A 14,303-nucleotide genomic window follows, 5' to 3' on the forward strand; every position below is an offset into this window, starting at 1 on the left:
AGGGGTGGGCACAGAGGGGTGGGCACAGAGGGGTGGGCACGGGATGGGGTGGGCACGGGAGGCGGTGGGCACAGAGGGGTGGGGTGGTGTGCAGTTGCTGGGTGTTAAACAAGCAAAGGCAGAAAGCTCACGGGGGGCACGCAAAGTACCCCGAGGGCTCACCCGACTCCAAGAGAAATAGTGCAGCAAGTTGTCGGCTCAAATTCAAATCCCAATTAAGATATATATAATTAACATACATTGTAATACACAAACACCCAAGCTATGTAATCTCTCTCATTCTCATCTTGTGTGTGGCTCTCTTCACTCTTCTCCCTACATCTGTCTCTCTCTCTTGCCCGCATCTCTCACACCTGACTACTTCTCTGTCTCATCCGTTTCGGTCTTCTCTCATCTCAAGACTCTTTCGCACACATGTACTGTATGTATGTTGAACTTCTTTCGAATCAAACGTTGCCAACCGTGCTAGTCGAAGGTGCGGGGGAAGAACAACAAACTAAACACAAAAGCAGTTCTAAAGAAATTAGTTTTCAATCTAGATGATTTAAAAGACATCTCGCTTCATCTCCATTTCTTGTCAATATCTCTTCTGCCATCGCACCGGGAGTTTATCAAAATTGGGTTGGGGGGGGAGGTAGGGAGGGGTTCTCAAAAATAATCTCTGCTTCGGGTCCCCAATGGGCAGAACCCCCAACTGATTTATTGGTAAAAGAGACAGAATAGAATAACAATGTTTACTGGGACACCAATCATCCATTAGAAATCCACAAACATTCCTCCCGCCTGCTCGTAATTGATATTGAAATTAAAAATAACAAAAAGATCGTAAATAAATCAATCTTCTTTGCTTCCACTTTGTACTTTTTTTCGTATCCAATTTAACGTTTTGAAGTGTCACCCGGGGCTGGTAAATATTATTGTGGCTCATTAAGTAAAGATGCGGAGAGAAGGGAGGGGGGTAGATCCATTACGCGAAGCATCTGCAAATAATGCAAAATCATTAATCAAGTCTCACGTCACATAACGCAAGGCGCTATCAACATTCCACACGGCTGCGTGCTCAGGCGGCAGAGAGAAACGGCTCACAAACGGAAGGTTGCAAGTTCAAATCCGGGGTGGGTCGGGTTTACTCAGCCCACCCCGGTAAATGTGGAACGTTATTCCGACGTTGGTCCAATGGTTCTCAACACAGTGTTTGGCTTCTTTAGATTTCCACGTGATAAGCCACTTCTTTGAGACGTTACAAATAAATGTACATTATTATTCTTATTACCATTTGTGGCCAGGTCGCGTCTGAAAAAGAGCGACATCGCTCAGTGGGCCTTACCCGGTAAAGTAAAAACAAATTATTGTATAAATAATAAAATAAAAACAAATTGTATAAACAATAATACTACTGGGATCATCCCTCCGGGGTCAGGTGACGAGCACCACATGGTGGACATGTCTGCAGCGGTTGTCGTATGGCTAGACTCGCTCCCGCCATAGGAATGTCGAATTTACACTACTGACTGTCAACAGGAGATGAACACCAATGCCTCAATTGAACAGGTCACTGTGACTATAGAATATATAATCTCCTATTGTATGTTTTTCTACCAAGCGTTCACACAGGTACACTTTCATAAATATGTGTTGGCAAAATCTAAATGCGCGAGGCGAGTAGTCTGTGAGAGATAAGGAAAGGAAAAATGAACTGCAACAAGAACAAAAAACCTCTTGGTTATGATTGTGAACTGTATCCATTACTCAGATGCAGGGATTTAACTGCCAGATGTCTCACGCCTGCCAGAGCCATGCCCGCTAATGGTTTCCCATCCAAGTTTGGCGATGGACGAGCGGCTGTCGCAATAGCGCGGCACGCGCCCACGGCTCCGCGTGAGCGACACCGGCGCCTCGCGCTCCTCTGTCGTCACGGCCATCAAGGGGTAGGGATCGAGTGGAGGAAACAGGAGTTTAGGGTTATAGTTCAGGTTAATGTTGTCAGTGATCAGCTTAGGGAATAATGGCTTAATTTTGATTGTGTGTGCGTTTACCTTGGCTTTTTAACCCCCCCCCTCCTTCCCCAAATGTTGTCTCCCCTGTTCCTGTCTGCGTCAGCCCGTGAGACTGTTGCGGAGTAGCTGTGCGCCAATCCGTGCAGAAGAGAGTGGCACTCAGAAGAAACGATTGTAGAACTACTTCTGAAATGTCTTCAAGTGATCTCTTATCCATACTTAGGGGTGGAAATGTTTTCATCTCACGGCAGTGAAGCTGCTATTTTTTTATTCTCAGTGCTGAAACTTAGCAATAACATGTACCGGACGCAATTGATGAGGAAGCGGTGGGGGTGGGGGGGGTGTTTTTAGGTGGTGGTGCTGCCGTTGGTGCCTGAGGCCATCAACTCGCCACACTGACGATGGTGACAATCACGGGCGGCAGCCTGGGTTCACATTCAGGATCTCAGCGGTGGCGACCCAGAGCTCTGACCTCTGAGCCAGCTCGCGACGTCCGGGGTAGTGGTGAGGTTAAGTAAAGACTTGGGCGAAGCATCGTTAGCGTCGGCAATGACGTTTTACATGGAGGGTTATAGGAGCCAGGGATTGGGATTGACATTAATGAGCAGACCTTGCTGCGTGTTGTACCATCACAGAGTTTTGTGAATCTCTCAAACCCGCTTGAGTGCAGTGTGGCCAGGAGATGGCAGCACAGCTAAACGGGGTTCCCCAACACGTTTATTATTCAGAGGCCTTCCTGTTGATCTCCTCGTTGGAGTGCGGTTTCTCCAGGTACCATGGTTTACTCCCACAGGCAGAACGACTCACGAATAACAGGGCTGGCCAAACATGCCAATTCAGGACCCTGCTGAAAAAAAATATCTTGAAACTGAATGCGGCTCTTCCTGTAGGGGCGGGTTTAGACATTTAAAACTAAAGCTATTTTTATTTTACGAGGTAAGGTCCACTGAGCTCTGTATCTCTTTTTCAGAAGCGACCTGGACACAAATGAGAGCTAACGAAGTGGCTTATCACGTGGACATCTATAGCAGCGAAATACTCTAAACGCGTGATGTTGATTCTAAAAAATTTGGAGGGAAAAACCAGAGGACCCGGAGAAAAATCCAAGCGACCACGAGGAGCGAGACACGCAAACTCCAAATATACAGCAGGTCGGGATCGAACCCACGACCCCCTTTATACCAGGCGAGGTATTTAACATTTCACCACCGTGACACGGTCCAGAAATGTCAACCTTTTCAACTAGGGCGCTGTGTTAATAATAATAATAACAATGCAATCAATGTATTTTTGCTGATAACAAAAAAACGTGGTCTTACGGGGAAGGGGATATGATTACCCCCAAATCTAAATTTGTAATGCTAAATTGTGATGAGCTTATTTAGTTATTCACTTCAGATAAAATGTTAGAAATTGTTGGTGGTTAGTGTTGTTATACTGGTTGGTGACCCACCAACAAAGTTACTCACCATGGTTGCCATTTATGGTTGTGGTGATATAACACGATAACAATTATAACGATTATAACACGATAACAATTATAACGATAATCATTTACAGCCCTTTGTCAATCCACCGCTCAATGAAGGCCTCACAGCGCCATGCAGGTCGTGCCTGGGTTATTTGACCATACTTCACCACACTGGGTCATTGCGGGTGGGTGAAGGTGGGTGGCGAATAGATGTAGGAGCATAGAAGTGCAGTGCAACAATTGCCATTGCTGAACATGCCCGCTATGCGTGGTGGCCACCCTTCCACGCACTGTCTAGGCTCAAGTCTGCTTAGCTTCCGAGATGTTGACAGGATTAAGTGGAATCCGAGCAATTTGTTCTAAGGCCAATGATCATCATTCTGTATCCCCAGATGGACAGCGTGCAATAGCTCTATTGGCATGACACATCGTCACTTTGCTCTCATGCCAAGCAGCAGCATCTGGTTCAACAAACAACCTTTGGACGACTCTCCACCTTTGGGGTCTCATCAGCAGTGAAGTCATACCTGTTACATATTTGTTGCTGGTTTGCCAGATATTGTTGGTACGCGCGCCGCATCTACACGGTGGGGTTCACCAGACAGAAGAGGTCAGCTATATAAAGCGCAGTATATATATATTTACTTTAGCCTGCTTCCAGGCATGAATTGTTTCAGCAGTTCACAACATCGTAGCTGACGCATGTCGGCGGTCTCTTGTTTTGAATGTTACTCGTCTGATGGGGTAGAAGGGTAATTCAACAGTGCCCACCCCCGCCCCCCCCCCCCCCCATGTACGAAGAAGACAGTTCCCACTGCTGTTGATGAAATGTTAACATTGGTGGAAGTTAATAAAATATATAAATCCTTTTTTTGGAACTCAAAATGAAATTTGGGTCTGTCTGCAGATGAAACTGATATCTCATTGCCCTTCCCCGAGAGATAAATGGAACACCCGCGCCATCGAGATCGCGACTTTAATTTGATTTCGGTTTACCCTGTTTCTTCACGTCGATAATTTACACAATAAATAAGACGTCTGCAGCTCGAACATTACGACACCCGTGGCAACGCTGGGACAGTGCTGCCCGCTGGTGTCATCTGTACACGGGCAGCACCCTGCGCTGGCGATCACGAGGTCGCCGGCATGGCAGTTGAAGTGACGGACAAGTTCCTTACATCAGCCCATCACCTCTGTTCAGCCACGAGTATGAATAAGTAACAACCGCAGTTGGTTGATCGGCAAGTCACGTGTGGCGGTGGGGTAAAGTGTGGGTACGTCCCAATACCCACGAGAAAGGCTCTCTCGAGTTCCCCGCAGGGGAGGGAGATTTCGCCAACAGTGACGTGAGCAAGCAATTGCAGGGCTGCCACCATTGACTTGTTTTACTTTACGGAAGATCAACTGCAATGCTAATTCTTTTTTTATAACAATTGGTGACCATCATCTACCAACCTGTAAACGAAATAAAAATAAATTAGCAGAAAATTCGTCTCCTTCACAAAGCCGTCTCTTTGCACAGACAAAAAAAAATCTAACACAACCCATCAGCCCCATGGCCTTCTTGGAGTGCATAGTTACAGCAGCAATGTTTCAAGACCAGCAAAGTCTAGACCGGTTTCGACACACAGTGCCTCATCAGCAGAGTCAGGCTTGCTTGGTTTTACGACACGGGATCTCATCGCTTCTTGACAGAAGCGACGCAGGGTTTGAACCTCGTCAGTACTTGGATGGGAGACTGCATGTCAATGGCACCTGTTCATAGCCTTGGGCTGCACGGTGGACATAATGTTGCAATGCAGCAAATGGATTTTTATTTCTCTCCGTGTGGAGTTTTCAGTGTTACCACCGACCTTAAGTCGTGGTTATGTCCGGATTCTCCGGTTCCCTCCGATGCGAAGCCAAAGTCTTAACGAACAACAGAACCGGACAAACATCCCAGCGTAGCACGACCCTCCTGAAAAGGAGTCTTGAGACTCACTATTAAATGCATCTGCATGGGGTGTTGGTCATGAAGACTGAAATAATCTCCAGTTAATATATCTTCAGGTGCATCCTTGCGGTGGATTTTGGCTGCTAACCATCGAACAAAGACGGCCACTGCATCACGCGCTTTCAGATGCGCTTCTGCGGCCTTTTGGAATTCTCTTCTTTCTGATATTAGGAAGCGACTGGAGAAATGCACTTAGAAACCTCGATTTAAAACTAATTTATCTTGAACTATTTTTGTGTTCGGTTGTTGTCCTTCCCCCGAACATCCAATTAGCACAGTTGACTATGTAAGGCGTGAAATAAGTTCTACATACACACTTCACCGCCAGTATTCACTACGCAATCCTCTTGCACAAGGAGCTCGATGACACGATATGGAGTGTGTATTTTTGATACCGACTAATCATACGCATGATAGCAACAACTCTGGCGACAACAACAACCTCGCAGATAACCGCCTTGGACACGAGAAGGGTTGCAGACGCACTAATGCGTCTCCAACAACGTCACTGGAAATGAAACCTGTGGTCCTTCTGAGTCAATGCAGGATACACGTGGCTATCGACTTGCTTGCGGCCTACACACGAGACGCAACTTAAACAACGTTAACGTGGGAATGTTTCCAGATCACAACATATCCAGCCGCAGCTTTTGTATTATTCTATTTGAGCAGGTAAGGCACACTGAGCTGTATTGCTCTTTTTCATAAGCGACCTGGCCACAAATGATGACTCAACGAAGTGGCTTATCACGTGCGAATCTATAGTAGCCAAATACCCTAAAGTGTGATATCGATTCTAAATGTGGAGGAAAAAATCCACGCGACCACGGAGAGAAAGACACGCAAACTAAACTCCACATATACAGGGTGGGGATGGAACCCACGATCTCCTGTATACCAGGCGAGGTAATTAACATCTCGCCCCCGTGACACCCAAACGGAGGTGGAGGGCCGTGCTGAGCTTGTGCCACTGTCGGCGGGAGGAGGCTTCGCTTCACCGCCAGTCGACGGCTCTCGCTCGCGGGAGCCTCGCTGTCCGTGCGCTGCCGCTCGAGACTCATCCCCTTGTTACTGCCCCGAGACTGGGAGGAGCCTTCAACGCACGCAGAGCACCTGGGGGCAGGTGTTTCTCTTCTATTAATTATATCGGCGTCAATTGCACGAGCAGTAAATCATTACACCCGAGCATGAGCCAGAATTAAATATTCGGAGTATTAAATACATATTATGGTCCCGATCGATGCACATTGCGCTCGAGCGAGCGGGAGCGACTCTGCCTTAGCATCCTTCCCGGGTCGCTAAACGAGTGCTACTTGACGATGAAGGCCCAGCGTTGGTTGTTCTATATCACGATTTCCCCCCTGCCATAGGAATGTGGAATTCCCACCACTGACTCTGCACCACTGGCTCTGAGTAGGCATACTGTATACCACTTCGACCTTTGAATCTATGACTGACTACTTATTGGTGGTTGGCTATGTACGGTGCGAAAGAAGTTGAACATAGATACAAATTGCCGACGGCGTGATTCGCTGGACTAAGTTTGTAACTTTCCATCCAATTCCTCTGGGCGACCGCGCAGACTCGAGCGAGTGTTGCGCAACACATGGCCCGGCACAAATCTCATCACCGAGGAGGGAGCGAACTGCAGTATAATTCCCTTCACACCTCCGTAAATGAGTCTTGCCAATGCTCACCACAAATCCCCCGGACAGCCGGTAATCGACTGTCGGGGCAAGAGCTCGGAGGCCGGCACGGCCCACGAGGAGGTGGGTGGTCAACACCACGCCCGACCGCCTTTGTCTCCCCAGTACTAATGTTTACACAGGGCAACCAGGTTACTAATTTCAGACCAAGTAGATCTAGAAGAGGCCCAGGACCGGTTCCAATATTAAACACACACACACATGTACAAGCTATGCAGGATAGCACGTGAGTGATGTGCATCAAATATGTATTAAAACTGCACACATTAAACAGACAAAAAAATAATTTGTGTGCGCACGCGCACGCGCACACACAAAGCAATGTACACTAGTGATCGTGCACATTCATTCATTAAACACAGACTCAACTAGAATGCATTCCTTCATTATACAAACATTCAATATAATTCATTCATTATACATTCAATTATAATTCATTCATTATACATTCAATTATAATTCATTCATTATACAAACTCATTTCTAATTCATTCATTATACACACATTCAATTAGAATTCATTAATTATACAGACTCAATTAGAATTCTATCTACACACATTAAATTTCAATGTATTCATCATACTCTTTGGTTTTTTCGGTAAAGTCACGTAGGTAAAAAATGTAACTAAATTAAGTCACGACGTTTCGGGCGCAACACAAGCGTCCTTCTTCAGGTGGGGACAACTTAGCGAAAGCTTCAGTGTGTCTCAGAGGTGGCTGTGACGAGTCATTATATAGTCGCGGGGGGATGGGGGGGGGCAAATGCCATTATTAGACCGTTCATAATAGAGGTGTTTGGGTTAGATCGCTTTATTATAAATGTGTCGCCACCCTCCACCACCCGACACGGCCAATCAGTAATAAATATGTCACGTTAACAAAACGCCAATTAGTTACTTCTTCAGCCCACTGGTCTGTTTGAAGAGTGAATCCACAACATATAGCATTTGAGTAGCACGACGTTTCGCTGGTAATTACATCCAGCATCTTCGGGCGATTTGCCAGGGTTGCGACACATCTATAATACGGCGATCTAAGCCATTATTATTATAGTGAGACCGCATGAAAGCCACTGGTGCGCACAACACAGAGGCAAGGATTCCCCGGTAGCCTTCACAGACTGTTGGGGCAAGTGCTCTTAGCGAGCACCTCTGAAGACCGGGACAGCGCACGAGGAGGTGGGTGGCCGCATTTGTCTCCCCAATTTTGAAGCTTACTAATTTTTGGCCGAGTCGAGCTAGAGGAGGTCCAGAATTGGTTCAGATAATCGTCACTGATGTGGGCCGTGAGCGCGAATCGAACTCGAGTCACCGGGTTTGGAGACTCCACACACGCGAATAGACAAATATTCCCCGTAGAGCTTTAAACAGACTCTTGGGGCATGTTCCGTTAGCGAGCAGCATCTCCACACGCACGACGCCGAGACCTCCTAGAAAAACAAACACCAACAGCAAGCTCCACAATGTTTCACTCGGAACATCAACAAGAATTCCAAACTAAAGTGTGCACCCACACGACAGACACCCAAACACAGACACACACACAGAGACCTCCTCCCTCTTACCGAAGACGGAAGATGCCAGCGGAATGACAGCCATGGCTAAGACGAGACGGGCGTCCGAATCTGCTGCACAGCTCCCGAACGGCGTCAGCGCTGCTGCTGCTGCTGCCCGCTCGCTCGCAGCGTCACGCCCGCCCGCCCAGCGCTCCCCCACCACTCCCGCGATCCGTTCTGGTCTCGCCGTGCCGAGCGGCCTGCCTCTTTACAACGTGACGTCACTGAAGGAGTGTGGGGGGTCGGGGGGGGGTCGATGCTGTCCACACATCTCTCTCGGATTCTTCATTTTTTCTAGCAATTTTATTACTTAAAAAAATGGCACTTGCTGGTTTTTTTTAATCTGTTTATTTGTTCCAGCATGACATATTTGTTCGTTATTTAATTTAAGTGAATTCGTGCTCAAATCAGCATTCATCTTCCGTTTACAGCCCTGCACAGCCAAGCTGGCGGGGCGTCGCGGTGGCGAGGTGTCATCTCCCTCGCCTGGTGCACAGGAGGTCGTGGTGGCGAGGTGTCATCTCCCTCGCTTGGTACACAGGAGGTCGCGGTGGCGAGGTGTCATCTCCCTCGCTTGGTACACAGGAGGTCGCGGTGGCGAGGTGTCATCTCCCTCGCTTGGTACACAGGAGGTCGCGGTGGCGAGGTGTCATCTCCCTCGCCTGGTGCACAGGAGGTCGCGGTGGCGAGGTGTCATCTCCCTCGCTTGGTACACAGGAGGTCGCGGTGGCGAGGTGTCATCTCCCTCGCTTGGTACACAGGAGGTCGCGGTGGCGAGGTGTCATCTCCCTCGCCTGGTGCACAGGAGGTCGCGGTGGCGAGGTGTCATCTCCCTCGCCTGGTACACAGGAGGTCGCGGTGGCGAGGTGTCATCTCCCTCGCTTGGTACACAGGAGGTCGCGGTGGCGAGGTGTCATCTCCCTCGTCTGGTGCACAGGAGGTCGCGGTGGCGAGGTGTCATCTCCCTCGCCTGGTACACAGGAGGTCGTGGTGGCGAGGTGTCATCTCCCTCGCTTGGTACACAGGAGGTCGCGGTGGCGAGGTGTCATCTCCCTCGCTTGGTACACAGGAGGTCGCGGTGGCGAGGTGTCATCTCCCTCGCTTGGTACACAGGAGGTCGCGGTGGCGAGGTGTCATCTCCCTCGCCTGGTACACAGGAGGTCGCGGTGGCGAGGTGTCATCTCCCTCGCCTGGTACACAGGAGGTCGCGGTGGCGAGGTGTCATCTCCCTCGCCTGGTGCACAGGAGGTCGCGGTGGCGAGGTGTCATCTCCCTCGCCTGGTGCACAGGAGGTCGCGGTGGCGAGGTGTCATCTCCCTCGCCTGGTACACAGGAGGTCGCGGTGGCGAGGATAACCCTGACGCCTGCTTTAATTTGTGGAGTTTCAATGTTTCCCCGTGGTCGCGTGGATTTTTCTCGGGATCCTCCGGGTTTTTCCTCCAAATTTAGAATCAACGTCACGCGTTTAGAGTATTTGGCTGCTATACGTTTCCACACGAGCCACTACGTTCAGCTATGATTTGTGGCCAGGTCGCTTCTGGAAATATCTATATAGCTCAGTGAGCCTTATCTGGTAAAATAAAATAAAAATCCACGTTGCTATGGCAGGGGCGAGTCTCTGCACAGGCCAGCCACTGCTGACGCGTGGCACCCACCCGGCAGTGCTGACGGGACGAGTCTCGTCCCACGACGGGATGATTTGAACCGGCAACCATCCGCTTGCGAGCCCCTAGCTCCACGACTCAGCCGCCTGGACTCTCATTGTTTTTTGTTTGTTATTCCATGTAACCCAAAGGAGCTGGAGTTATCATCTCCTATGCAGGAACATGCATTTCATGAAAAACTAAAACCATAATTTGCTATTTTATAATAAAATAAAGGTAATACAGTACAATCATCAAAACGTAATCACCAGATATTTAATTATATTTGTTCCTGAATGGATTCATGACAGCAAATACACTTAATAGAATCAGAGCAATCTTCTGAAATAAGGGTTTTTTGTTTAAAATGTAATTGCATTTTCATACATTTGAGATAAATTACAGACATCACTGTGAATATTTATTGTATTTCAAGCAATCATTAAAAAAGGAACGTTAACAGAAATAATTGAATATCACAAAAACAACACAGATTTCTGGCTGCCATGCAGAGACCTGTCCATCACGGAGGGACATCCCGAACCCTCGCGCTCCTCTCAGCCAGGTGTGGCCATCACTCAGAGCCAATGCATTATTTATAAGCTGAGAGTGCGCGAATATTCCTCTTGTTTTTGGACGTAATGTGATTTGTTTTGATAAATGAGCCAAAAGCTGGCATGAACCATTTTTGTCGAGGATGCAGCATCGTGCCGAGGCGGCCCCGATTTGAATTCCCCGCTAGGTGCGCCGCGCCGCTGCATTAGTTGTTGACGCTGCCAACTTTGAACATCGCATCGGCTCTTAGAAGAGGCGCAAAGTTAGTCGAGCACCAGTACCCGAGTGACACCACCGCTACGCGTATTGTGTGGACTTCTTTCGCACCATACATTGTCAACCGTGCTAATTGGAGATGCGATCGCATTCCAACCCCGCTGGCCCTCCTCTCCTTAGCGGTAGGCACCCGTGCCTCGATATTCATCCTAAATAACGCAGAGGGTGCATGATAAAGGCGCAGCCCTGCAAGATTCTTGTTCACACTACCGCTGGCAGAAGGTCCACCCCCAGAGGGAGTTCGACAGAGCCCCTTGTACGGGGCATTGGCCTAACTCTATCCATGTTGGGCACACGTCTCTCAAGAGGAGGCAGTATCCACACTTCACCCCAGCGCGCGCGATCTGCAGATCGACTGAAATGTGGTGCACCCATTAATGCTGCTGGGTGCAGTGCCGAAAGAACCTCGTGCGGGGCCTGTAGCAGATGTTATCAAGGAGCCCTAAATAAAAGAAATACACGTAAATATTACACACACAAATTTTAAACTTGCATAGTATAGCAATTTTATGTTTTCATTTGCTATACAGCCAGATAATACGACAAATCGCTAACCTTAAACACCCAGTCGTTCATAAAAGTTGAAGGCAGTATAGTCCTATAGTAATATAGCAAGTGCAGAATCACTGAACCGGAATTGATAGCTTGAAATCAATTAGCGCGGGGCCCTTGAAAGTGCGGGGCCCGTAGCTACATCTGTAGAAGCTACTACACGTGTAGAAGCTACTACACGTGTAGAAGCTACTACACGTGTAGTAGCTACTACACGTGTAGTATCTACTACACGGGATAATCCGGCACTATAGAAGCTACTACATTTGCAGATACTTTTGTAGTAGCTACTACACGTGTAGTAGCTACTACAGATGTAGCTACTACACGTGTAGTAGCTACTACATTTGCAGATACTTTTGTAGTAGCTACTACACGTGCAGTAGCTACTACATTTGCAGATACTTTTGTAGTAGCTACTACACGTGTAGTAGCTACTACACGTGTAGTAGCTACTACATTTGCAGATACTTTTGCTGCCGGGATAATCCGGCACTGGTTGGCTGGATGCGCCCGGGACATGGAGTCGAGCCGGTGACACCTCTGGGGTTGCAAGTCCAACGCGCAAACCATTACACCGCTGTGGCAGCACCATCCCATTGGGTGAATAACTCTTTGTTATATGAGATCATTTAAAAGGCCTGGCTGTAAAAATACAAAATACATATACCACACATCATTGAAAACAGTGGGTTGATATTTCCACATGAACCGGTAAAAGTGGGGCGTAATAGCAGGAAAGTAATTATGGCTATAAATCAAACCTCATCGGCGAAGTGTTTGCAGGGGCAGGAGGACTCGGAGCACAATGACTGCTCATCTCCCTGCCGCACGTGACCGCACCGCAGCAGCCCGCATCAAGGGTAGTGATTGCTTATTAAATAATGAGAGGACATTACGCAGCCTTCTCAGGTGAGTGCTCCATATTTAAAATATCAGTATAAATTGACCGCACTGTACGCCAGTGTTTGCTTACGACGTTGCTGCATTGCGGTAATGCTTCGAGTGTAACGCATTGCATTGAGTCGTCACGTGCGTTTCATTTATTCAGATTATTTAGATGCTTTTGGATTTGGCTGCTATACATTTCCACATTGTTCAGACACTTCGTTGAGCTATAATTTGTGGCCAGTCGCTTCTGAATAGTAACTGTAGCTCAGTGGACTTTACCTAAAGAAAATGTTGCTTCGTTGTATTTGTTTATTTGTAAAGTGCTATGTTTTCCTTCCCTCAAGTCTGCACTCCTGCCGTGTTTTCGGAGTGGTTGTGGTCACGTGCTAACCCGCCCCTACTGGACATCTGTGAAAAATAGCTTAATAGCTCATCTGATTCCTCCGGTATAAATAAAGATTATGAGTTTGATTAATGTGTATCCATACATATTGTACGTGATTGTTGCTTCCAGACACTCGTGGCTGCTAAACTCACCACAATGTATTTAAAAACATTGATTCCTGAATCGAATTGCACCCCCCTCAACAACAACCACCACCACCACGCCCCCGAATCTCGACAGTGCATTGAATTGTGAGAGGGGTCCACGCAGTTGTTGTGTAGAACACTATGCCATGATTACACCGAGACAGAGAGAGAGAGAGGAACACGCGCAGGTTGATGGGCTCGGGCAGGACGCGTCACGGCCACAAGGGGACGATGGTCGATGGCCAAACACAATGACGGAGCGGCAGTCGAGGGACGGAACGCGTACGAGAGGACGTCCACCGGGGAGATGGAGCGATCAGATGAGTTCGTGTGCAACTGCTGGATGGATTGTTGCATCGAAGGATCGTGCGACGTTGGTGGCAGCGGCATGCGCAGGCTTTCATCCAGCAGTGGGTCGATCGTAACTTATGATGATGATGAGACACCAGAGTTCGATACCCATCAGTGGCTAACAACAGTGGCGAGCGACATCTAAACTGGTCCGACCCCCTCCCCTCTCTCTCTTCTCACCAACCCACACTGACCGGCGTGGTGAAGTATGGTCAAACAACTGCCATGACGAACACCTCCTTTGGGGGTACTCGAAACACGACTGAGAGATTGCTGAACCAACTGGATGGCATCACCGGGTTAAAACAGAAACACGTCCTCCATGATCATGCCTGCGTGGTGCTTTGTTCCTCTGAACCCTGAAGTGACAACGCGCGCTGTTGTGCACGGAAGCGGCGCGTTCCACGCATCGGAATGCCCCCCCCCTTCCCCCTCGCCGCCCCCTCTCCCGTTCGAAGGCCGCCACTGGAGGTGACAAAGTCGCTAATGAACATCCTCTCGCGGCCGTCGTGCATCACTCAGCGAGCCACGCGCCACGCGCGCCCCGCTGCATCATCTCGGGCGCCGGGCGCGGTGACGCAGTTCATCACGAAGAGACGCACATCAGCAGCAGCAGCGGCAGCACGGCGCGCCTTGCCGTGACTTTGCGTGCACATTTGGAGGTGACGTGCCGTCAAGAGTCCGCCGTCTGTGGCACCGCCAATCGAAATAAGTTTGGGCTGGGAGTGTCATCGAGACGAGACGAAGCGAGTCCCTGATCCGGTGGGCATTGAAGCATTG

The 14,303-nt window shown here is 48.7% G+C and overlaps 1 protein-coding gene across 1 annotated transcript in view; it reads right to left on the reverse strand.

The window, feature by feature from the left end:
• Window positions 1-8,889, reverse strand: part of LOC144949220 (synaptotagmin-11-like) — a 31,862-nt gene extending 22,973 nt beyond the window's left edge. The window contains exon 1 of the mRNA XM_078879109.1: window positions 8,734-8,889. Coding sequence (XP_078735235.1) covers window positions 8,734-8,767 — 34 coding nt within the window. The 5' untranslated portion in view covers window positions 8,768-8,889. The remainder of the gene's footprint in view (window positions 1-8,733) is intronic.
• Window positions 8,890-14,303: the final 5,414 nt, after the last annotated feature.

The sequence above is a fragment of the Lampetra fluviatilis genome, chromosome 53, assembly GCF_964198595.1.
Source record: "Lampetra fluviatilis chromosome 53, kcLamFluv1.1, whole genome shotgun sequence".
In the NCBI taxonomy this organism is placed as follows: Eukaryota; Metazoa; Chordata; class Hyperoartia; order Petromyzontiformes; family Petromyzontidae; genus Lampetra; species Lampetra fluviatilis.